A 24,350-nucleotide genomic window follows, 5' to 3' on the forward strand; every position below is an offset into this window, starting at 1 on the left:
GTATTTGGCACGCATGAGGTTTAGAAAAAAAAGAATCTTATGAACTGTGGTAAAATTTGTAACACAAGAGCCAAAATACAAAGGGCAGATTGGATCTTGCATGAGCAAAGGGTGCTGGTGACCGGTGTGAGAGACGGGACGCAGGCTGTAAGGGCAGTTGTTTTTACCATGTCACGAGCACTGTGTTTCCATGTGGAGCGACAGATACTTTTCCAGGTGACTTCCTCCCTTGTAAATATGGAGGAAGTTGAAAGAAGTTTGTTAAATGGTACCTTTGGATATTTTAGGACAACTAAGAGGCAAGAAGGAGAAGGAACTCCCACTCCTTCAGACTCTCCCGCGATGACTTTGGGACTGAGGGCCTTGAATCCAAATGAGTGGCTGGCATGAGAAGATGTTCAAAGGTCTCCTCAAGGCCTCCCTAAGAAGCACAGGCCCACAGTGCTGCCTCTGAAATACAGTTACTGTCCCAGGACTCCAAAAGCACAGTGTTCATCACCAGTTCTGTGCAGTAGCTTTGCTCACAGGTCCTTTTGCACCAGGGAGCAGCCTTGATCTTAGCAGCCTCCTGATGTGGCCATGGGGTTGTCTTACTGTTCCAGGAGCTTCTGCTCCATAATGCACAGATTTATGGGCCAGGTTGAGCTTGGGGGACACCAGAACTTTCCCTGGGTAGTGACACAGCAGGTAGCTGGTGAGGGGCCTTATGGCAGAGCAACCTGTCATGGGTTGGGGGAACAATGTCCCCATGGGGACATGTTAGGGCTGGAGGACAGATCCTTGGTGCTCACACCACTTCCCCTTCCCTCCTTCCTGCCTCACTGTTCTGCAGCAGAGCCAGGGCAAAGGTTGCTCAGCCATGAGTGCTAGTGGAGGCTCTGCTGGCACTTTGCAGCCACTTTAACTTGTGTCCTCAAATAACAGCGTTAAACATCACGAACTGGACTTTCCTTGGACTCATGCTAGGGAGAGGTTTGGCTCCGTTATCCTAATACAGATACAGATACACTGTCCATAGCTCACTGTTTCATCATGAGCAAAACTGCCCTTAACAGAGCAAGCTGCCTTCAGGACTCATGGCATTACAGGAGTATTAAAAATAGCTGTTGTCTCTGCATAAACAACTACTGGTGTCTTAAAGTAAGGACAGAGATCAGGCAGCACTGTTGTATTTAAAGTAGCATAGCTCTTACACAGGTTTTCCCCAGACATGCTACTATTCATTAGAGTTCTGAAATTAAAACTAATCTCAGGTACTCTGCCATCAAAGTACAGCACCAGTTGCCAGCCAGCTACCTACATTGGAAAGACAGGTCGAGAGTGAGTCTTTAACTGAAGATATCCCCCTGGTTCATGGTACAATTACTTCTGATTTAATTCAGGGGGTTGGGAGTATTTGGTTTCTGAAACCCAGTGCCATTTTTATTGTGGGACATTTAGGTGGTGTCCTCATCAGGATTGCTTTGTAAAGCTAATGCTGCCCAGATATAATTGACCACATTGATGCATTAAGGTCTTCATGTTGGATAACACATGTCCTCAGCCTGGGTGGACGTATGGTGCAGCCTGACATTTCGGTTCATTTGAATTAATGTTCTGTGCAAATCACATGCTTGCTTGAGCAGCAATAAAAGGGTGTTAAGCAAATCTGGTTTTATATCAGGAGACCTACCTCTTGGTATCACATGCTTCAGGTCTTACTTCTGAAGGTTTTATTTTAAAGTCCAGACCCTGAAAGGCTTACACACGTGTTAATACACAAGGGATAAGTGTTATGTGGTAATTGTGGTTGAACAAAACCTCTGATTGTCTGGTGCTGGCCAAGTGTTGATAAATATTTAGTAATCAGCGGACTTCATTTGTCCAAATCCCAAGAAAGACCATCACATGCTGATGGCATGTAATCCCAGAGGGAGCAACACGACAAGTAAACAAGATCTAGGGCAGCTCGCTCTGCTTTTGGGGGCAAACTTGAGAGTTTTAGAAATCATTTCATGTTGTCCTTGTGGTAGAACTGCTTCGGCATTAGTTATTCTTGTCCTTCCAACATGAAAGGGTGCTTTGCCTTTCCTGGTACGAAAGGTCCTGTCTGCATTCGCTTGATAAATGAGCTGGAATATCCTTCAAGGATTGCATAACTCTCCTCATTTTATTTTTGTTTATCTAGAGCCAGTTACAGCTCCTGTTACATCTCCGTGTTGCACATCTCTGGAACATACTAGTGTATGAACAAGGTTGAAGAACTCATGTTTACAACAAACTTGGCCCCAGCCTGCTGTCCCATTGATTATACACGAGTGACAGTTACTGACAGCATCAAGACTCTAAATGAGAATTAGTAACAACTTCATGCATAGGTGGTGTGAAGTCAGCTGAGTGGGCTCGGCTCAATCTGAGCACAGTGGGTTGTGTAACGGAGCTGCAGAGCTATCAGCACAGCCCAGCTCGTGCTGCCTCCTCAGCTGCAGCTTTTGGGGTATCACAGATCCAGGTCGAGAGCTTCTGCTGCAGAAATACAGCAGGTTTCATGAAACAGTTTTACCAAACACTGAGGCTGCCCTGGTCATTCTGAGCTGCTTCCTTGAGGTAGCAGGTCTTTGTGGGATGGGATGGGAACCACTCAGAGGCACGGGCACCTCTCCTGCGGACAGAAGCTGAGAGAGCTGGACTTGTTCAGCCTGGAGAAGACTCGACTCTGGGGAGACCTTATTGTGGCCTTTGAGTACTTAAAAGGGGCCTATAAGAAAGATGGCCAGAGACTTTTTGGCAGGGCCTGTTGTGACAGGTTGAGGGGTGATGGTTTTGAACTAAAAGAGGGAGATTCAGGCTGGATGTGAGGAAGAAACTTTTTCCAATGAGGTGGTGAAACACTGGCACAGGTTGCCCAGAGAGGTGGTGGCTGCCCCATCCCTGGAGACATCTAAGGCCAGGCTGGATGTGGTTCTGGGCAACCTGATCTAGTTGAAGATGTTCCTGCTCATTGCAGAGGGCTTGAACTAGATGAGCTTTGAAGGTCCCTTCCAACCAAACCATTCTGTGATAACCTAGGACAGAGAAAGCCAGCACATCACTTTGTGTGCTTGCTGCCGCACCGCAGTGTAGTCACATACCTGGCTTGCCGTAACCCACTGGGTGCCCTCCAAAAAAGCTTGAAAGTATTACTGGGCCAAACTCCAGGTGAGGTGACCACTTGCTTGTAGTTCCCTAATAAAAAGCAAAGCCTTCCCTGAATGCATTGATAGAGCTCCCCATGCCAAAACACATTTGCAGTTCATTATTCCTGGCTTCCTGAGAGCTGGCTCTATAGGTTGCCTTTTAAATATGAACTGCCCCTTGGAAAACTGCCATTTATTTTTAAAAGAGCTACAGAAGGTTGGAGCTGAACTTTGTCATCTTCTAAATGTATTTTCTTCTTTTGTGTATGCTCAGCAGGTTTTTATCTTGTTTCTTTAGGCTCAGGTGAACCAGGACTGCAAGTTTATGCCAAATATTCATTACCGAGGGTTTTCTTGTGGCTGTTGAATAGCTGTGCTGATTAGAGCAGGCTTACCCTGGCTGATGCCATTAGTCCTTTTCCATAACAAAATACACACACATTCAGAGGGAATAAAGCATTTGGAGTGAGAACACATTCACACAGGTAACCCAAGTGAATTTGGCAAAGGGAGACGCAAAACCAGATGGGTGAGGGCTTGAGTCCAGGGCTGGTTATTTTCCAAAACTAACCACGGATTTTCCAGTGGTGACTTCATTCACCATTATTTCCATGGTAATAGCAAAAAAAAACCCAAAAACCCCAAAAAGTGTAATTAATTCTGAGGAAAAAGCAGCCACAGTGATTTGTCTTGTACTGGATCCACATGCCACTTGTGGGCCTGAGCTTGGTAGAGCAGCCCAGGCTGCTGTGGTCTCTGCTCTCCGTGGCTTAGGGTAAGGAAAAGGGCTGATTTTTGATAGCTGTCTGAAAATAAAGTTTAATTAACAATTTGTTAGGTAGCAACTTAAAATGAAAGTGAAATTCTTTACTGTAAAAGTAGCGAGCCCTGGAACAGGTTGCCTGAGGAAGTTGTGAATGTTCCATCCCTGGCAGTGTTCAAGGCCAGGTTGGACACAGGGGCTTGGAGCAACTTGCTCTAGTGGAAGGTGTCCCTGCCCGTGGCAGGGGTTGGAACTGGACAAGCTTTAAGGTCCCTTCCAACCCAAACCAGTCTGGGATTCTATGAGATACTGTGCCATATATTGAATGAAAGAGTAGCACAGACCTAGGGAAGATGTAGGGCTGCAAAGCTCAGCTTTGCTCACATAAGCCATGCTGACTTAGCAGGCAGCGTTCAAAGCACAGGGATCTGTCCATGCATCTGCTGCTCTCCACACCATCCTGTGCTCTCAGCCATCACAACCACATTCTGCATCAACTGAGCTCCTCCATCTCTCTTGTTTTGTTTCCTTTTAATTATTCAGGCGTAATGTACTGAGCTTGTCCTCGGGAATTGAAGATATTGGTATTATCAAGTGGGATCTAGCCCTGTGTCTTCTCCTCGTCTGGGTGATATGTTTCTTCTGCATTTGGAAAGGAGTCAAGTCCACTGGGAAAGTAAGTGCTCTTTTACCTTTTTGTAGTCGTTGAAGTTAGATGTTAGGAATACTGAGTAATGCTGGTCTTAAAGATGTTCACTGTTTCCTGGAAAATAGTATGTGTTTTTGCACTGAATAAAAGGGATTCAGCTTCAGCTGACTTTCAGAGGTCCTTGCCAGTGCCCAACATGCCTGTGAGTCAAGTAGCCATTACTGAAGTGGCATCAAGAAGCAGGCACAAGCACGGATCGAGTACCACTTTACCTCTCCTAGGCTGGTGATGTGTGGTGTGCTGCACTCTCTGCCTGCGCTCCCACACGGCCAAGTTCATCCTCAGTGCAGCAGGGTGGATGTCAACACAGCTGTGGTAGGGATGTTTGAAGTCAGTGGAGAGGGGTGGATGCATAGCATTTTTGGAATGCCACTCCCTTACAGAAGAGCTCTGTGTAGACACGGAAGACTAAACTTAGGTACTCGTTTAGAAGCACTCTTCTTAACAGAGATTCTGCATAGTTTGTGGTTTTGCTCTCATCGTGCGCTCTTCAGAATGATGTTTTCCTCTGAAGGATAACAAATCATCCCTGAACCTCATCCTACTCCAGTGCAGGAAGCAAATTACAGCAAATACTGGCCATTTAGGTCTAAGGAAGAAGTTCTTCACAGTGAGGGTGGTGAGGCACTGGAATAGGTTGCCCAAGGAAGTTGTGAACGCTCCAACCCTGGAGGTGTTCAAGGCCAGGCTGGACAGAGCCTTGGGCGACATAGTTTAGTGTGTGGTGTCCCTGCTCATGGCAGGGGGGTTGGAACTAGATGATCTTAAGGTCCTTTCCAACCCTAACTATTCCATGATTCTGTGATCAGCGTGAAGCATGGTATTACTGCCCCTTGCATACAGTAGCGGTTTTAAACCTATTTTAATGAGAAAAGGCTTTAGAAGCCGTTGCATACGCATGGCTCTCAGCTTTCAAACCTGTTGGTTGAGGCAGCATTTCAGATGAGTCTAGCAGAGGTAGAGAGGTCTCAACTAAGTTCCCACCCATTTCTTGTCAGCTGGGTGGAAGGGAGTGACCCCATTAGTGTCCTACCTCAGAAAAGGGTCACAATGTGAACCCGTCTTGTATCAGCCCCTGTAGAAGTCAGGAGGATGAGCAATTGCCAAAGCCTCAACTGTGGAAAAAGCGTAATTTAGCAGTTCTACCTTGTTATACACTGCAGAATCAACTAGGAGACAAAACTCTGTAGGAAACCAGGCCTCATTAGTCTCACTGTTGACTAAACTACTTGCTTTATTGTCATTCCTGTCTTGCTTTTGGTGATTTTTATCACAGAGCCTCATTAAAATCATGCTGGCGCCTTACCCTGGATTCCCACCAGCTTTGCCCCAAAGAACAGCTTCCATACCTAGAGATTGATAAAAATATTTGCTTCTCTGTTGCCTCTGATTGATGTGACCCGATGAGGTGATGGTAGAAGTTCTATAGTGAAGGTGAACACAATAAATCTCATTGCTGCAGTACCTTTGGCGAGCCTGGTGTCTGCTTGGTGGAGGTTATGGTAGTACTGAGAGATGTTTCCAATCTCCCTATGGTACACGATTTCAAGGCATTGAGAAGGAAACAGGTTGAAAACAGTCCTGTTAAAATGAGTTATCTAAAACTTGGTGTTTTGTGGAAATCCAGCAAAATGGTTTCACGTCTAAGAGAGGATGGTTAGTAGGAATTTGCTGCAACATCTGAGCTCGTGTGGGTGGGGAGCCAAAGCCCCACAAAACCATTGGGAGTCCGGTTGACTCCATTAACTTTGGGGGCAAACCGCAAACTCTAATGGAGGATTTGAATTATTTGAGAAGTCTTGTTTACTTTAGTGGATGGTTGTTTATAGCACTTCCCTGCTTCCCAGCATGTTAATGGCTCTTTGGAGAGCAGGGGGAAAAAAGATGACATAGTTTTTAAATCTTGTAGTGGCATATTGGGCAAATAAACATGAAATCAGGAGAAATAGTTGTGCTTATGCTTTGGATGATGTGCTTTAAAATTCCTCCAGTGTTCCAAGAGAATCTTTACCTGCAGACCAAAGGCTGCTTTCCAAGTGTGGTTTACTCAGTTCCTGTAAATATGTCAAGGCATATATTGGTTTTGTAAGAAAACTTCGATTTGAAAACAATATAAAGCACAGAAATCCCCCTTTTATCCTTCTGGTTTTGCTGAAACTGGGCTAATGTGTAATCTGTGTTGTTTGTCAGTGAAAAATACACAGAAAATTGAAGGAGGGAATGGAGGAAAAGATTTCCTTTCATTTTATGAAACCAGTCCAGCTCTGTGAGTTACTCTGGCAATGCAGGCTTTGAGTTGTCCTCGTTAGTCCCAGAGGACACACTTAAGAAGAAAAATGGAGCATCCTGGGAGCTCTGCTGTAGTTAAACAAATTCTGGAAAAGGAAAATACATTTTAACTCATGGCAGCCAACTGTAATTACCTGGGGGAATCATCTGACTCCATGAAAAATGCCCTTTCTTGGACAATAGTGATTGTCGAGTGTCACACAGCAGTTAGGTAAGAAATGAGGGGAAGCACTGATGAGCAAAGAAAGCAGTTAGAGGTTGGAAAGCGTGGGGCTCTAAAGATAGAACTATCCAAATGCAGGTTCAATTAACCCTCGTGCTGGAGATTAAAGCAAAGGGGTCTTTCATCAAATGAATGAGAAGATAACAAGAAGAGAAGAAGGAGGCTGTTATTCAAAAGAGAGTGGGAATAGAGGTTAAAGATAATGAAGACGTATTCTCAAACTGGATGAATAGAGCCTTAGTTTCCAATAATGATGTTGCTGAATAGGCAGCAAGGGCAAGAATGAAGTTATAGGACTGGAAATTACCATTTTTGAGGCTATTGCCAACCTGAAGGGCTTCATGTTTTCAAGGGGATGGGAAGGGAGACACAGGAGCACAGACCAGATTATCTTCATCTCTGAATGAAGTGCCTTGTGAGGCTGCCTGTAGGAGTAGTAGTGAGGAGGCTGCACAGCGAGGTCAGAGGTAGCAGCAGAGCTTGCAAAACACCCTGCAGTTTTTAAGTTCAAATAAAGAATGAGGTAATGCTCCATGCACCCTCAGTGAGGAAATATCTCCAGCTTCCCTGGCAGAGGTGCACTTGTCATGTGAGGAGGACAAACAGGGCAAAGGCAGAATTCCTGATTAAAAGTCACGAGTTGTATGAATCCTGCGTGTTCTCTGCACGAGTGATGTGACCGCTGCCCAGGGGCTCTGGAGGGATTAATGAACCTGCATTGCCTCCAGGCCTAAAGCAAGGAGGAGGTAAAGACTACTAATCTAGAAGTAGACACAGACTCAGGCCAGGTCCTTTTTAGTTATGAATTCCCATCACTAAATCACTTCTGATTCAGGAGGTGTAGTGTTAACTGCAACATACTAAACATACCTTTTATGGTTTTTATTTCCAGGTAGTGTACATCACTGCCACGTTCCCATTCATCATGCTCCTTGTTCTACTCATCCGTGGTGTGACCTTGCCTGGAGCTGCAGAAGGCATCAAGTTTTATCTTTACCCTGATATCTCACGGTTAGCTGACCCACAGGTACAGAACTAGGACCGGGGAGTGGGACAATTTCCTGTGCAAAGGGGGACGGTGGAGGGTGATGGTGCTGATGTAATGGCAATAGATCTTTTTTTCCACGGTCTTTAGAGGTCCAAATATAGCATGAACATTAATGCTGGGTTATGTTTTCCAGAGATCTGCTTGAGAAGGTCACTGTTATATGTGTTAATGCATCTTTCCGTGTGTACGTATGTGTGTGTATGCGTGTGTATTTTTTTTTGTGTCGAAGGACTCTGAGGCTGTAGACTCTGTCCCGTTATACAATCTCAGCTTTCTTGTGGGTAAGGTAAGGGAGATGCATTTTTTTAATGAGGATAGTCTTTAGTTTCAAAGGAGACACACGTGAGCTTCACAGATGGAACAACAAGCGACAACTGTGAGTACCAGCATCACTTACCTCCCACTGCTCAATAGGAGGAGACTGGGAAAGAAGTGAATGAAATAATAATAGAATGAAAACCCATTCAAAGGGGGAGAAAAATGCTTTCTGAGGCACAGGATCTGCCCATCGCTTAGCCCTGCCTGGTGGGAGCTGCGCTTACTCTTTCTGTGTAGGCTGTGATTAGATCGATTCCTCTCTGTGCTCACAGGGTGCAAATATGACACTTGAGCAGACCAGCAACATTTCAACCAGTAGTGATCATGTGAGAAATGCAAATCAAAATATGTAGTACCCCCCTAAAACAAAGAAAACAAGGGATCTTTAAAAGAACTTGCTTACAGTGAGAGGCAACAACGTCTGTCTTTGCTATTTCTTTCTAATGAGTATTTGGTTAAAATAAAACTCCAGTGACAGCTAAATATCTGAGGTAGGAAAAGTGTAATTGGAAGAAACACTGTGGAAACGTGGTTCATTCTCTAGTCTTGCCCTTTTTACACCAAACACCCTCTTCACAGCAGATATTATATTTTATGAATGAAGCTTCTTTTATGGGACTGTTATTTTTATGATCTATTATTAGCCCTAAGCCCGAAGCATCAGCAGATAATGTGTAAGGGATTCATGGGAGCTGTTCAGGCCTCCTGTGGTCTAGCAAAAGCATCATCTCCAGTCAGCAAGGTGCTGGAAAGCGATGGTGGGAAGGAGGAGGTGATGCTCTACAGCTTAATTCTCACTTCCTTGGATTCCTTGGCGATTCCTACCGGTGTTAGCAGAGTTGCATTAGCAGGGAGAAGAGAACAGATGGGATTCACTGCATGCATTCTGATAGCTTGCTATGTATTTACTGAGAAGTTGATAGTGTACTGTTATTTCACTCTGTAGATGTTTTTGTAATGTAATCAGGAGAAAGAGTTGTGAGGCCAAGATGAGATACGTATCTTATAAAGTGCATTGTATTTTGCTTGTTTTCCCCCTACCCCTGGCTTTTTATCTTGCATTTGAACAGGTACAAAACCAGCCAGAAAGGTAGAAAAATAAACCAGCCCAATACACAAATCCATTTCTCAAGCTTTTCACATCCTCAGTTAGTGACTCTGTCAGCTGGTTCTAACTGAAACGACTTACCACAGAAATGAGCAATGTTATAAATACTTTTGCATTTCCTATTGCACTGAAACACATTTATTGTTGCTCTAACAGGAAGGATCAGCTGAATGACTTAAGAAACTCGAAATACTGAGCATCTCTGGGGAGGGGATAGAGCAACTGTTGTAGAGACAATGTTCTTTTGGGCTCTGATGCTAACAATCTTCTTTTCCCTGTAGAAGCCAAACTTGCAAATGTGATGTTCTCTTTCCCTCTCTCCCTGATCCTTTAGCTATCACCCTCAATGGAAGCAATTATAGTGTTGATTTTTGCATGGTTTGAACTGTTTGTGTTGAGTGTTGCAACGCAACGATGCCGGTAATAACAGTCTTTCCATCTTTCCCTTTAGGTCTGGATAGATGCAGGGACACAAATCTTCTTCTCATATGCAATCTGCTTAGGAGCAATGACTTCCCTGGGGAGCTACAACAAATACAAATACAACTGCTATAGGCAAGTTTCCATCTAAGGGGGTTTAGTGTTTTAGCTAAATGATGTAAATAAAGTAGGGACAATGGGTTAATTTTTTTTTAATTAACTTGCTCCATGACATATGTGTGACTTAGGGACTGTTTGCTGCTGGGATGCCTGAACAGTGGTACCAGTTTTGTGTCTGGCTTCGCAATTTTTTCCGTCCTGGGCTTCATGGCACAAGAGCAAGGGGTGAACATTGCTGATGTGGCAGAGTCAGGTACGATGGTGTTGGTGGCAGTGGTGGTGGGCACTGCCGCCTAGCGTGTGAGCAAAGTTCTGCAGACTCAATCAGCTAACATCTAAGCAATAAAAACCACAACAGAACAAGATTTCCCATAATCTCCAGAAATAAAATAAGCACATTGTTGATTTGGGCTTGGCTCTAGAGCAGCGAGGGTTAGCCGGGGTTGAATGCTTTACTCTGTCTTGATTTACAGGGCAATGACACATTTCCTAGAGCGTGCTCATCCATCTGAGTTGAGGTTAGAGTTAAGATAACCACACCATTCTCTAGGGTCCAGAATGTCATTGATTCGACAGTTTGTTCCATCCTTCTTCTCAGACTACCTTTCTTTTCACTCAAATGCAAGTAGCAGGTATTTATGTGTTTTTCAGAGCTTAGTTTGCTTGCTCTGCAGTGGGATTGTCACCTCGATCTTTTGAAGGGACATACATACATGTATTTCCAGGTTTTAATGAAAGGCAGGAGAAGCTGGAGAAGTCTATCTCCTGGATTCTGTGGATCCATTTCATCCACAGGAACTCCAGTTGTTGCAATCCTGCCTTTGTCCTCCGTAGCTTCAGGGTGAGGTTGACAGATAAGTCCGTTTTGAAACTGGATGTACCCGTAGGTTCCTCCCTTATTCAGAAGTGTTCTTCTCATTTAAGTTCAGCTACTCACAGGCAGCAGCAGAAGGCTAAATCCTCATAGCATGTGGATGTATCTCAGACAAAACAGATGACACTTTTGCCTCTGTGCATGTCTTGTCCATGAGGGCAGGTGTAATCATGTGTTTTCATGTAGAACAGACAGATTAGATGGGAATTACCATTCAGAAATAATGAGTCAGGCCTCGAGAGCCAGGAGGCTTAAAGCTAATCAGGTTTAACGATATCACCTGAGTCCTCTTTTGGCATTTCTTTCTGAGTTTTTAGAGCAATTTTCCTTCACCTGCACAGTATTCAAAAGCTTTCCTCTGCAGACATGTAATTTAAAAGAAAAAGTCAATCTTTCTTCTAATCTTATAGCTCTGAGAGTTAAGTCCTTAAGAAAAACATCTTGCTTTACAAGGGCTAATGATCAACTGATGGCATTGGTGGCACCACCGGAGTCTTGGGTGGCTGCAATTGGCATCCCTCTCACAAGTGCAATTAGTTAATGGCCTTGGCCATAATGCTTGTTTTGATCAGAGGTTGATTGCTGTGTCTGAAAACAGGAAGCAAGGGCATAATCCTATTGAATGAATCATAAATAGCCCCCCTTTGGTTTTTACATACATAGGTGGATCAATTCCAAGAGCAGCATTTTTAAGTATTTTCACATTAGGTTTTTATCTGCTCAATATTTATTCTCATTTTTATTATTAAATCTCTGCTAAACAGGCAGCTCTATTCCTTTTGCTTGCCATTTTCAGAATTAAACAGTTCTGTAGTAACACTGGATTGTTAAGCAATGTTTAAATACAGAATAACAGACTTGGTGTTCACACAGCATTTTTTCAACAGCTCAAAAAGCATTTTTTTAAAGCAGGGATTTTACAGCTTGTTATAGGGATGAGGGCACTGATTGGCTTCCAAAGTGGTGTTTGATATCTTGTATATTTTGTTGTCGATTCCTTCAGGTTTTCTGCCTCATATAAGTTCAGCCCTAGTCACTGATGGCCAGAGATTGCAACCATCTCCCTGTTCAGTGGGTTGCCCATCATCACTGACTGGTATTTGGCTAAATCCCTAAGGATGTTTTTTACATGACAGTAATAATTACCAAAACTGTTCAAATCTAAACCACTTCCCATGGGTTTCCTCGCTGCCTTTCTCAGCAGAGGTCAAGCACAGAGCCCCTGGAGACCTTTTGGTCCCCCTGGGATGAGCATCCCAGGACCCGCACAGGGCCATGGTGGAACCTCTCACTTCTGCTGCTGACTTCTCAGCACAGAGACATTCAGCAGGTGCTTGAGCCTCTTCTCTTGGTCTTGCTTTTTTTGGTTCCTTCCCATGCAAGGTCAGAATCCCTGCCTTGGGTCAGGAAGAAGGTGAGCAGAGACGCTACCGTTTGGCTGTAGCGCTTGGGGAGAAGATATTGTCCACGGAACCAAGACCTCCTGCTCCCACCATCTCTGCCCAGCAAGTTAAATCCCTCCTGCCCTGTGTGCGACACTGTTTGTTTCCTTGTTTACCCCCCTGCAGGCCAGGGCAACCTCCACAAACTTGCTGACTGCAGAATCTCATGGCCACATTTTTCACCTGGGCCAAATTCAGCCTCGGTGCCATGTGCCCAGGACACAGTTGTCCTGCTTAAAGCCCCGGTCACTGCTGCTGGCCTTCCCTGGCTTTGACTGATAGGTTTCATTTTGTTAAATTCAAGCCCTCTGACTTCCCAGTGAAAACAGAGTTTTAATAATTTTTTAATGATTAATAATTTTAATTACTTTTTTCAGCAGTACTTTTAAAGGCAGAGAGGAAAGCAGGGGAGGCTCAGCAAAGCCACAGCGAGTCCTGTCTAATCTGTGCTGCATCTCTTTGGCTGGAAGAAATCCTTTCCCACTCACACAATTTGTAGCAGTGTTAAAACAGCACAAGATTGGCCTTTTTTTCCCCTAATTTTTAAATCCCTTTTGCAGACAAACTCAGATCAAGCAGCTCTGACTGTTGGGTTTCCTAATGCCTGCCCGGTCCTGCCTCTGCATTGCTCTCCAGCCATGCCACAGCAGCGGCTGGGGGGGGATATGGCAAATCCCTATTAGCTCTTAAGAGCCACAAGTGCTTCACTTCTGCAAAACACCCTTCAGAGCAGCAGAGCTTCAAATTAAATGTGATTTTTGAGATTATTTATGTTCAGTCAAGGGGATGCCAGGAACATTTTCTTCCATGTGGACTTCTTATATTTCAGCACTTAGTTTCCCAAGGAAAATCAAAGCCAGCACAGGGCTTAGGCCGCTTGGTATTAGATGGTGTCACAGTGCAAGGACAGTTTCAGTAGCCAAAGCATGCAGAATTGCAGCAGGATTTGAGGAGGGCAGTTTCACATTGGTCTCAGCAGTTGCATAGATCAGCTGCAAATGCCATCTGGTAGCAGTTCTCCATTGAATTAGGGGGGAAAAAAAGCAAAGCCCCCCCAAATTTGAAACATTCGCCAAATTTTTGGTATCTTCTGTCATATAAAATCTTAGTTGTGTTTCATTTGAAATAAAATTAGTTGCTTGATTGTTGGCTAATTTGTATTTATTTCTGTTCAAATCTTTTCAGTGACTTGAAGTTTTCTTTAGCTTGGAAAAAAGTCATCTTTTTTTTTACCTCTTGCTTCTTTTTCCATCTTTCTTGTTGGAAAGAAAAAGTGGGAGGTAGGAAGAGCAGGGTTAGAGATTTTTGTGGACAGAGCAGAGATAAGGTTTCCATCCCTGCACTACAGCAGTTCTGAAAGAATTCCTTTTCCCACTGAAAATTACGTGAATCTACTTAAAAATCTGGGAAAATGCCAGTTTTCAAGCTCCTTAACAAGCAGATGAGCCAGCATTCCCGGGTTTAATCTGAAGTTAAATCTGCCCTTAGAAGTTTTTTGTTGACTTCACCAGATTTCTGTGGCCCCTCTGAGCGCCTGTGGTAAATGGGTTGGCAGGGTTCCTGGCTCCCACTTGGAGAGGGCTCTTTCTCTCTTGACAGAAGCTCTCCTCACTGATAGGTGACTTCAGGTGAGAGCACCTTTGGAGGTCAGCACGTGAGAGCACTGCACGTACACTCGGGCTGTGGGTTGTGAGCGAGATGCCATCTGGTCCACAGCGCAGATGAGACCCAGGCTAGTGATGAGCTCCCACGCACAAGGCTTTGGTTTCCAGAGCACTTTGTCCCAGCCCCACTAGTGCTCCCAGACTGTTGCAATCCATCCTGCAGTTGGGGCTGATGTTGGTCACGCTCATTGTGACCGTAGCTGGCTGGATAGGGGCAGATGATGTGACAGTGTGGGGAAGCGATTTTACGCAGCTATTTTACACACCAGCAACTCCTAAAAGCAGGAAGCATTTTTTTTCAGGGACCACAGCCAGTATAACTAGGAGTAGCCTGGTCACTTCAGTGCAGCAGTGGGAGTTTGCAGAAGTGAAGGAGCAGACTCCTGGAGAGCAAATCCCTCTCTAGAACAGCTATGCTGGGTTTGGAGGTTGCATACAGAGGAAGACAGTGGTTGCATTAGTGAAGATCCCAGGGAGTGTTTGGAGCAGAGTCCCCTTCCTTGCATGCAAAAGAGTTTCATCATCATCATCCTCATCGTGACCATGTGGGCTAGCAGTGGGATTCTGCCATTCCCCTGGGTCACCCCTTTTCCCCTGGCCCCCAGTGCTGTCCTGTGTCTGGGGCAGATGTAGGACCACCTCCATTATTGGCATGTTTGAGACAGATGTTAAAACTGGTGATCTGTTAGCACTGGCCTTGGGGGGTTGCCTGTGGTTTCTGCTGTAGTCATGCGTGCTTCGATTTCAGATAAAAGAGCCAAACTGTTTCACTTCTGGTATTTCCAGCCGCGTTTGGATTTATCTGAACGGAACCAGGCATTCCTTCATTTGAGTGTGGCTACCTTTACCCAAGAGCTGGTGTTTACTATTTCTCTTCCCTTCCCCCTTTCCTATTTTCTCTTTCTCTAGGTCCAGGCCTGGCCTTCATTGCCTACCCAAAAGCTGTGTCCATGATGCCGTTGCCCACCTTTTGGGCAATCCTTTTTTTTATTATGCTTCTGTTGCTTGGACTGGATAGCCAGGTTAGTACCATGGGTAAGAGATGTGTGGCTTATTCTGTCAGCCCAGCTGACAGAGAAGAGCTGGTTTTACGGGCATGAGTTAAGAAGAGAATACTCTAATGCTGCTTAAGGGAAGCTCATCTGTGTTGCTTTTTAGTGCAGATGAATCGTAGAACCCCAGCCTGGTTTGGGTTGGAAAGGACCTTAAAGCTCCTCCAGCTCCAACCCCTGCCCCGGGCAGGGACACCTTCCACTAGAGCAGGTTGCTCCAAGCCCCCGTGTCCAACCTGGCCTTGAACACTGCCAGGGATGGGGCAGCCACAGCTTCTCTGGGCACCCTGTGCCAGCGCCTCAGCACCCTCACAGGGAAGAGCTTCTGCCTAAGAACTCTTCTGATCTAAGTCTCCCCTCAGCTATATCTAGTGTGGATCCCTGAACAGTCAGAGGACAAAGCCACAGCCTTTTTTGGTGGTGTTGGCTTGGAGGTGCTGAGCAATGTGGGATCCTGCTGACTTCCACGTCAACAGTAGGCATTCCGTACCTCCAGAACAGGCCAGAAAGTGTCTCAGGTTCCAGCTGTACTATTATATAGCACACGTTGCTATTAATTAGTGAATGTGAAGAAAGCAAAAAGTTCAATCCAAGAAGTGAGGTTATTTTTCCCAGTAGTTGTTTATAGGAATGTTGGACTAGATCCTGCCAAAGAACCTGTAAATCATTTCTAGATAGTCCACTTACAAGGAAACACGGGTGAGCCGGGATTATGCGGTAACTGCAGATTCAAAATTGCCCAAGTTTTCAGGGTAACAGGCAGCTTCCTGCACTCACATGGAGAGTGACTAAGATGAAAGGCTGGTAAGGATGAAGTGTTCATTTAGCCTAAATGCTCTCTTGGCTGAGTCGAGATCTGTAAATCTGTAAATGTGTGCTTTATCTGTGCCACTTTTTATATTCCATTTGCCCTAAATTGCTCTTTAGGGCTTAATCTTTGAACTCCAGCAAGTGACTTTCAATCACTCCGCAGTAACTGCAGAAGTGCGCGATGCCGTGGTTCAGCCACCCTGTGCTCATGTAAATGGAAAGCTGTCTGCTAATTTTAAAGAGCTCCTCACTGCGTGGAATGATTAAAACTAATTGGAGCGCTTAATTTCCCTCCTCCACCCTGCTGGGGTTTTTGGAGTGCAGTCAAGCAGGTTTCTGGAATGCCAGAGCAGTTGAAGATCAAATCAGCCCAAAGGAAAGGGTTGCATTGAAAAAGAAAACCAGGTTTATAGAAGTCAAAGTAAGGAAACAGGAGCAGCAGAATCTGGTAGAGTTTTTGCAGGACAGTCTGTATGTCAAAAGGGAGCTTCAGCTCATGGTCAAAGAGGGTAGAGCTGCTACGGGGCACTGTATGAGCAATATAGATGCTGGGTAGGAAAACACAGCGTGAAATAATGCTATTTGATAGTCTCCCCGTGATAACTTAGTTATAAGATGTATCCACTGAAAGGGAAGATCATTTCTACTAAGGAAGCCTTGGTTCTCCATGGTCATGTCCTCAGCGAATTTGGTGGTTTGTCCCTTGCCAGGCTGAAAGCACAGATCAGCTGAATGATCCCTTCTTTGGATTTGTTTGGGGGGAGTTCAGTCGTCACTTTTCTCCACGGGTGAAATGCATCTGGTTTGCAATTAACTTGAAACTTTCATTCAAATCTGGTTTGGGTTATTTGGTTAACTCCAGTTACACGTCTTGTATGTAGTTTTCCAATGTCAAGTAAGTACAAATACACTTTATAATGAAGCCAGGTAAAGTAAGAATTTTAGCTCATCTATTCAGAGCTTCATTTTTGCTTTACAGATGCAAATAGGTCACTAAATTTTGGTGGGGGGAGCGTATGAACAGCTCTGTTATTGCTGCAGAAGCCCCCCAGAGCCTCAGTCAGAGGTGCTCTGCTCACAGGTTCAGAAAAGACAAGTTCAGTCAAGAAGAGCTGCTGTTTCACATCAAAGTTTGCTTTCCCTTGGCTGGATTTTCACTCGCAAACCCAAGAGTAGAATTACATCCAATTGTGGAATTAACCTAACTAGTACCTGTGATGTTTTCTGGCACATCAAAAGAAAGCTGCGAGGTACTCTGCTAGCTTAGGCTTTTTGGAGTGTTTTCTCTCTGCCTCTTCTCTCGCATACATCTTGTTGTTTATCTGGAACAGCTACAACATAAAAGCCACGTAAATGCCTTCCTGTCATCAAATTAACTTCCTTTCTCCTTGCGGCTTGCATGTACAGAGCCCCTTTGGTAGTTCATAAGGCTGCTAGGAAATGAAGAGCGATTCTGAAAGCTTGTTCCAACCTGAAAACTACCCCCACGCTTCAACCTCTGGCTTACAAAGGAATGGCTTCTGGGGTTCATATTCAGAGCAGCTTTTTGCCACCGAGTGCAGTTAGGGTGTTACTGTAGCGTGTTAGTTCCAGTATGAGCCTGGATAAAATGCGTGGTGTGTAATTTCAAGTCATGTTTCTTTGTTGTTGTTTTTCCCCTTTAGTTTGTTGAAGTTGAAGGACAGATCACGTCATTAGTTGATCTGCACCCATCCTTCCTAAGGAAGGGTTACCGACGGGAAATCTTCATCGCTATAGTGTGTTTCCTTAGCTATCTTCTGGGACTAACTATGGTGACTGAGGTGAGTAGCACTCCCTTCTTCTTTAGCCAGTTTTCTGACCAGTTTCAGCTATAAATGAGACTGCACAGAATTAGCCCCTCAGAGGTGCTCTTTAGACCTACAGAGCACCTTTCATCCCTAGATCTGAAAGCATTTTGAAAGGGAACTGTAGATTCTCCCCTTTTCAGTCAGAGAAGAGAGACATGAAATCTCATTAAATTCAATCTGATCTCAGGTCCTAATCAACACAAGTGTGAATATTAATATCTGGCTCTAAATGATGAAACACATTGGGAACCTTCAGCAGAGCAGAGTAAGAAGCCATCCAGTGCATGCAGGGAATATCTTAGTTACACAGCTTTGAATCAATTAAATACCACTGGATTTATTCTAGTATAAACAAGATGGGAGCATGTTCCAGTGGCTGCACTCTTGTGATGGTTATCTCCAAAATAAAACCCAAGCCAGCTTTGAAAAACAACTGGAGGAACACAGTTGTGGGAGTTAAACCAGGACCTGTAGGGGTGCCTAACAAAGATGGGTTTTCCAAGTCAAAGTGCATATATATATGAACTATTCCCATGAAGAAAGTCCTTCCACTCAGTGAATAAATGCAGACCCTCCTGATGAACCGACTTCCATTTTTAGTATTTTGGAGGCGTTAATGGTAGGAGGCGACATATTAATTCCTGACATCATTTGTTTCTATAAATGCCCATCCAAAAATACTTGTAAGAAGGAAAGATTTAAGTGTCTCAGTAGATTAGTACTAAGTAAGTGGCTTAGTTCTGTTTAATCGTCGTCTTGTTTGGAATACTTCCTGTAGTAAACACACATATTCCCCAGGGAAGGTAATGCCAAATATTTACCTTATTTACTTGCATGATATTTCTTCTTGTTAGACAGCAGTCGTTAAGATATGTTGGTTGATGTTCCTGGGAGCTGGGCCTGAAGTACTCATTTTCATTCCCTGTTGGATCCTAACCCGCTGTGTCTCTCTTTTACAGGGTGGCATGTATGTTTTTCAACTCTTTGACTACTATGCAGCTAGTGGTGTATGCCTTTTGTGGGTTGCATTCTTTGAATGTATTGCTGTAGCCTGGGTTTATGGTAAGTGAGAATCCTTTCATCTGATACCTTTTGATGAGTCAGGGACAGTTTTACTAGCCAAACATTTAGTCATCAGCCACCCCTGAATCTTCTTCCCAGCAACAGGCACATGCCATTAATATAAACTTATGCTGACCTCTTGGAGGCAAATTTGCATCTGGGATGAAGCCAGCCTCCAGTGTTTTTCCACACAAAAATGGTGTATTTTTCCATTGCTAATTAATAAAGGCGCAATTAAGCATTTGCATGTGTTGAGAGATGAGAGTTGAAAGTTTGGCCAGCTGTGAAAATCTCTGTTTGTCGCCCAGAGAATTTCCTTTCAGAGCTGTGAGGGACAAACCAACCACATAGAGAACACAGAAAGCTGACAGAAAAGTGTGTGCTGTCCCAGTTCAGGTGATGCCGAGTACCAGGGTCTGACAGTAGCCTCTGTAGCTGTCTGAGATGGTAGCTGAGGAGCGATCAGATGATGTTTGCTGCTTAGGGCTGGTCATTCCCCTGATTCTTCATGTACTCCATCTCCTTAGAACAGCAGAACAAACGTAGCCTTCATTTTCCATCAGTCAGATCTCTGTAGAAGCAGGGTGTATTGTTTGCTGTCATCTCCTTCTCATGGTGGTCTCTTTGGCAAGTTCAGAGAGAGGCTGGGGAGAGAAGTTGGGGTGTGATGGGGGCAGGAGGGATTAGCATCCAAATAATAGGGAGGTGTAGGATGAGAGAGTCCCTCAACCTTTCTCAAGGAGAAAATCATCTTGAACTTCCTAGTCACAGGAAACATTTGAACAATGGATCTGACATCTTCATTCCCTTTAAACACACCTTGAGAGGAGCATAGGAAAGCAGCTGTAATCCTTCAGTCCTTATGTGGCTTTTCTGTGCTCAACTCTGATAAATGCTCTCACTATCCATTACAGGCGCTGATAATATTTATGATGCCATTGAGGACATGATTGGATACAGACCTGGTCCCTGGATGAAATGGAGCTGGATTGTGATCACACCAGTTCTTTGTGTGGTGAGTGCTGACCTGTGCTCTTTCACATGTTCCTCGTGGCAGCTCTGAGCCACCTCTTACTGCTTCTCTTTCAAGTGAAGGCTGTTGCATTCAGAGACCAATCTGCAAAGAGAGGAGATGCTGGACTCTCAGATGTTAGCTGTTAACGTGACAGCTCTCTCCCGTGCCTGCTCAAATTGCACTTGCCTACATTTAAGTGGATGTTTCTTAGGACTGACTAAGTATTACCTTCCTGACACAGAAAATACACTCTCCAAAGAGCAGTCCCTACTTTCAGTGATAGGTCCTCTAGGCCATTTTGACAAAAAAACTTGAGCAGTCTGAGGCAGACACTCAGCTTCAAGTATTTCATTGACTGGGAAGAACATCCTGGTAAGCTCCTTGCAATGTACAGCAAATATTTGAGCCCTGAAAACGAACAGGCAGCACTGCAGCTGTTCAGCACCGTCGCTTCACACTCTGTTGTCAAGTAGCAGATGGTGTAAGCAGATGCAGATGCTCTTTCACTAATTCAAATGCAAGAATAATTCCCCCACTGGTTTAAAACACATATGGTATCCATCAGCTCTGCCTTTCACTGCCTCTCTTCCTTAGGGCCAGTGGTAGCAGCAGAATCCTACTGCTTCGGCATTTTTTGAGCCTTACGTTGTTTTCCTTTCTCATCCACAGGGGTGCTTTATCTTTTCTTTGGCCAAGTACAAACCACTGACCTACAACAAGGTCTACACATACCCAGACTGGGCAATTGGCCTGGGCTGGGTTCTTGCCCTTTCCTCCATGATCTGCATCCCTATGGTGATGGTCATCCGCATCATACAGTCAGACGGGTCGCTCATTGAGGTAAGAGGAGCTGGTTGTCTGTCTTGAGGAGAAACAGAGCTTTAACTTGCAGTGTTTTTATACAAAATAAGCACAATGCTTGGAAAACTGCCACCTCGTCCAGGTAGGACAGAGTTGGCTCTCCTGCAGTGAATGCAAATAAGGCTGTTAAAGATCTCCTGTCCTTCGGGCAAACATTAGAGACAGAACAAATATGAAGCCTTCTGTCCTCAGATAAACACCCAGTGATGTTACCTGTGTCCTTCTGCAGTTCCCAGCTGGCAAACTGTAGCCTCCACGTGCAGACAAGTGCTCAAGCACTGGGGTGTTTCGAGTGCCAGATCTCGTGTCTGCAGCCCGCAGGGACAAGGAAGCACCATCCTGACAAACACTGAGAAAACAAGAGGCAGAGCTGGGTCAAACCTGGCTGTGTAAGAGCTCATTGAATCCCAGGGACATTCAGATCCCTCTGTGGATTGTGTGGCTATAGGGCATGGCCTTTGCTCTGGGAGTCTGAACCTAAGTCAAACCCTCCTACCCAATGGGCTTCACTTTTTAGCTTTTTTAATTACTTTTTTTAATTCCCAATGAATCAAATCAAAGTCAGATTGCTCTGAGTCTTGGAAAACTTCGTGTGGGATTCAGACGTGACAGTGCAGATTCTCCTGGCTTTGCATTTGCAGCCTATCTATCTCTTACCCTTTGTGGCAGGGTTCAGCGTGGGCTCCCCTGGCTTGGTTTTCTGCCAGTGGAAAGTTTTCGTACACTGTGCAAGCAGGAAACTGAACAATTGTCTTTTAAGGTTTCAGATTAGTTTTGTTTTTGCCTAATGAGATGGTCGTAAATGCAGCCCAGGGTATTCTTGGAGGAGAAAGCGGGACGCTTCGGGTTAGGGAAAAAGAGAGAAGAGAATTAAAAAACCCCAACATTTCCCAGAGCACAAACACTTGCATTTGTTTTCCTCCAAGTATTAATGGTCTTTTTCAGCTGTGGCCAGAGCCTGAGTGTTTATTTTCCTGCCTACATTGTCACCATCTATTGAGACACAAGTCTAAAAGTAGCCAAAACACTCCTCAAAGTCTATGTTAGGAAAAGAAAGTAAACACTGGTCAGATGCCATTTAGTTCTTCCTTTGTGAACTGAGATGTAGGAGAGAAGTTGCCACTTGGCAAGGAACGGCTGGGCTAAAAGGCAGAGCTGTTTCTAAATGAGGATAGAGAACACGCAGCATATGAGCAGCAGCTGCAGCGCTGAAAGCCCAACGTGCAGGATGCTGGGTAACGCTGTGAATGCCCGCCCTTGTCTCACTTGCCTGCCTGAAGTCAAGCTCTGCAGCTAAGTAGTTGAACGCAGTGCTCCACAGCCTGGGTCCCGTGGTCCTTGTAGAGCCACTCAGCGTGTTACCTGGACTAGATGATCTCTGGAGGTCCCTTCCAACCCCAACGATACGCACGCCTCTGACAGCCACCATCCCCAACCTTGGATTGCCACGTCCTCCATCCTGTACACGGAGACACAGGGGCCCCTTGGTCTTCTCACCTTGGCTTTTCTCCCTTTCTTTCAGAGGATAAAAGCGGTGGCTGCCCCCAAGGAGGTGAATCGGTGGTCCAAAGAAACAGAGAGTGCCACCCCGTTCTGCCCCAATGGAACTTCGAATGGCGGATTGATCAAGCCAACTCATATCATTGTGGAAACCATGATGTGAGCTCTCTCTGTGAGAGGAGAAACCTGCTTTAACTGCCGTTTACTAACCATAGATTCTTATAGGACCAGGTTTACAGAGCTTTATATTTGCACTAGGATTTATTTTTATTTCTCACAGAGAAAGTTATTTTTTGTGTGTGGTTTTTTTTTTAATATTTTGTAAGGTAATCACAGCAGATGCCTCCCTGTAGAGGGAGAGCTTTCATATCAGACTAGACATATTACAGGAATTTACTAGTATTGGGTTTTTTTAATATATATATCTTTATCTCGAATATTATACACCTTACCACTTGAATTGATTGTCTTGCCAGCAATACATTCAAGTCTCAGAAAGCAATTTTAGGTGCTGGTATGGTTGGGAGCAGGGTAACCTACAGAACACACAAAAGGAGCTCTGTTGAGAGATGTGCTTAAACTAAAATGATGCTGTTTGTTGTAAGAGAATTTGCAAAGGTGTAGTATTGCCACCCTCTGGTTCAATTGTGGTGAACGACAGGCTTCAGGGCCTCCTTAGGGAAGGGGGACAGTTACATTTAGCACAGTCCCTGAGTAAAGATAGAGCCGGGCAGCTGGAGCAGAGAGTTTGCAGGGGGGGCAGAGAAGTTGGGGGTGAAAAGCCTTAGCGCTGTCCCTTCCAAGCACGGCTTTGGGATCATGTCACGCAGACAAGAGGAGGACTTTGGGAAGGCATTTGCAGCATTTGGCATGATTCACTCTTTTATTTTATTTTCGTTTTCTTTAGGTTTTGGGGGTTTGTTTTACTTAAGTGAAATGCCTGTGGTTTGTGTGTGAGTGGGGAGGTTGCTCCTGATGCTATGTGCTTAGAGATACTTGCTCCCAAGTTCTCCATCCAAGCAAGTTTTAGTGCAGTGGCACTGGTGTAAATCTGAATTCTGCAAACCAGGAGGCAGCAGGGGCAAGGGGAAACAAAGCACCTGGCCTCCGGGTGCTTCAGATGTTCCCTTGCTCATGTGGACTTTGGTTTTGGGCAGGAAAAGAAAAGAATCCCTTCTGGACTCTGACTGTCCAAAGGTGAACACAAACCAGGTCAAACCCAACGGGAGAAACAGAACCGCTCACCTACACCTGGTGTAACCAGTAACAGAGTTGTTAATAATAATTAATAGTAATGAAGATAATAATATCACTCAGCAGACAGGTGCTTTTCATCCATGTATCTCAAAAATGCTTTGCCAAGGTTGCTTTATTTATATGGGGTGGGTTGTTACTGTTGGGGGAACAGACAAAAGGACCAAGTCCTTTGTCCCATGTTACTAAATAGCAGCAGTAGACCTAGGGCCCCCAGAATCCTTACCCATCATTGGGTTAAACCATGGTTTTTATGATATTTTTGGGGTAGGCATATTTATGAAGTTTATCAATCTTATCTGCTGAGGAAACAGGGCTTTCAGGGTTTTAAGTTAAAGCAAAGGGAACATGTAACACTGAAATATTTTGTCTTTGGTCAGAAGGAATTATGTACCGTTCCAGGTTAGCCTGGGGAGGGAAGAGAAACCACTACAAGGAGTATAGAAATGGGGGTTCTGCTTCATGTGGAAGCAGGTGGATGTTTCCAGGGGGAATTACTCCGTGAAGAATGGCCAAAATGTAGGCAAAAGCCTTTTTTTGGGGGTTAGTTTTTTGTTGGGGTTTTTTTTGTTGTTGTTTTTTTACACTTGATCGGGTTGTGCTGGGAACAGGTTCTCTGGCGAAACTCAGCCTTTTCTTGTGGGCATTCTCATAGAGGGAGAGGCCTTTTTTTCCTTCTTACACCACCCCAGGTAGGCTCTCCAAAGGTATTTAGAGGAACTGCTTGAGAAAAGCAGAGTTTGAGTCTGCTTATTCTGGCGTCAGCTTAATCTGTCGGGGCAGAGTTTGTCATTGAACCAGAACATATCCAGTTCTTCACATTCCTACACAGCA

The 24,350-nt window shown here is 44.7% G+C and overlaps 1 protein-coding gene across 5 annotated transcripts in view; it reads left to right on the forward strand.

The window, feature by feature from the left end:
• SLC6A6 (solute carrier family 6 (neurotransmitter transporter), member 6) overlaps nt 1-23,522 on the forward strand; it is a 48,631-nt gene extending 25,109 nt beyond the window's left edge. For 3 of the 5 annotated variants that reach the window (XM_010018931.1, XM_010018929.1, XM_010018933.1), the window contains 10 exons: nt 4,462-4,594; nt 8,032-8,166; nt 10,065-10,168; nt 10,282-10,406; nt 15,043-15,155; nt 17,660-17,797; nt 18,784-18,886; nt 19,801-19,901; nt 20,571-20,741; nt 22,285-22,836. In XM_010018931.1, the coding sequence (XP_010017233.1) occupies nt 4,462-4,594; nt 8,032-8,166; nt 10,065-10,168; nt 10,282-10,406; nt 15,043-15,155; nt 17,660-17,797; nt 18,784-18,886; nt 19,801-19,901; nt 20,571-20,741; nt 22,285-22,425 (1,264 nt within the window). In that variant the 3' untranslated portion in view covers nt 22,426-22,836. Of the gene's footprint in view, nt 1-4,461; nt 4,595-8,031; nt 8,167-10,064; nt 10,169-10,281; nt 10,407-15,042; nt 15,156-17,659; nt 17,798-18,783; nt 18,887-19,800; nt 19,902-20,570; nt 20,742-22,116; nt 22,120-22,284; nt 22,837-23,419 lie in introns of those variants that run through there. The other 2 variants (XM_010018932.1, XM_010018930.1) reach the window with 2 other exon arrangements.
• Nucleotides 23,523-24,350: the final 828 nt, after the last annotated feature.

The sequence above is a fragment of the Nestor notabilis genome, unplaced genomic scaffold, assembly GCF_000696875.1.
Source record: "Nestor notabilis isolate BGI_N333 unplaced genomic scaffold, ASM69687v1 scaffold5217, whole genome shotgun sequence".
NCBI classification, from domain to species: domain Eukaryota; kingdom Metazoa; phylum Chordata; class Aves; order Psittaciformes; family Psittacidae; genus Nestor; species Nestor notabilis.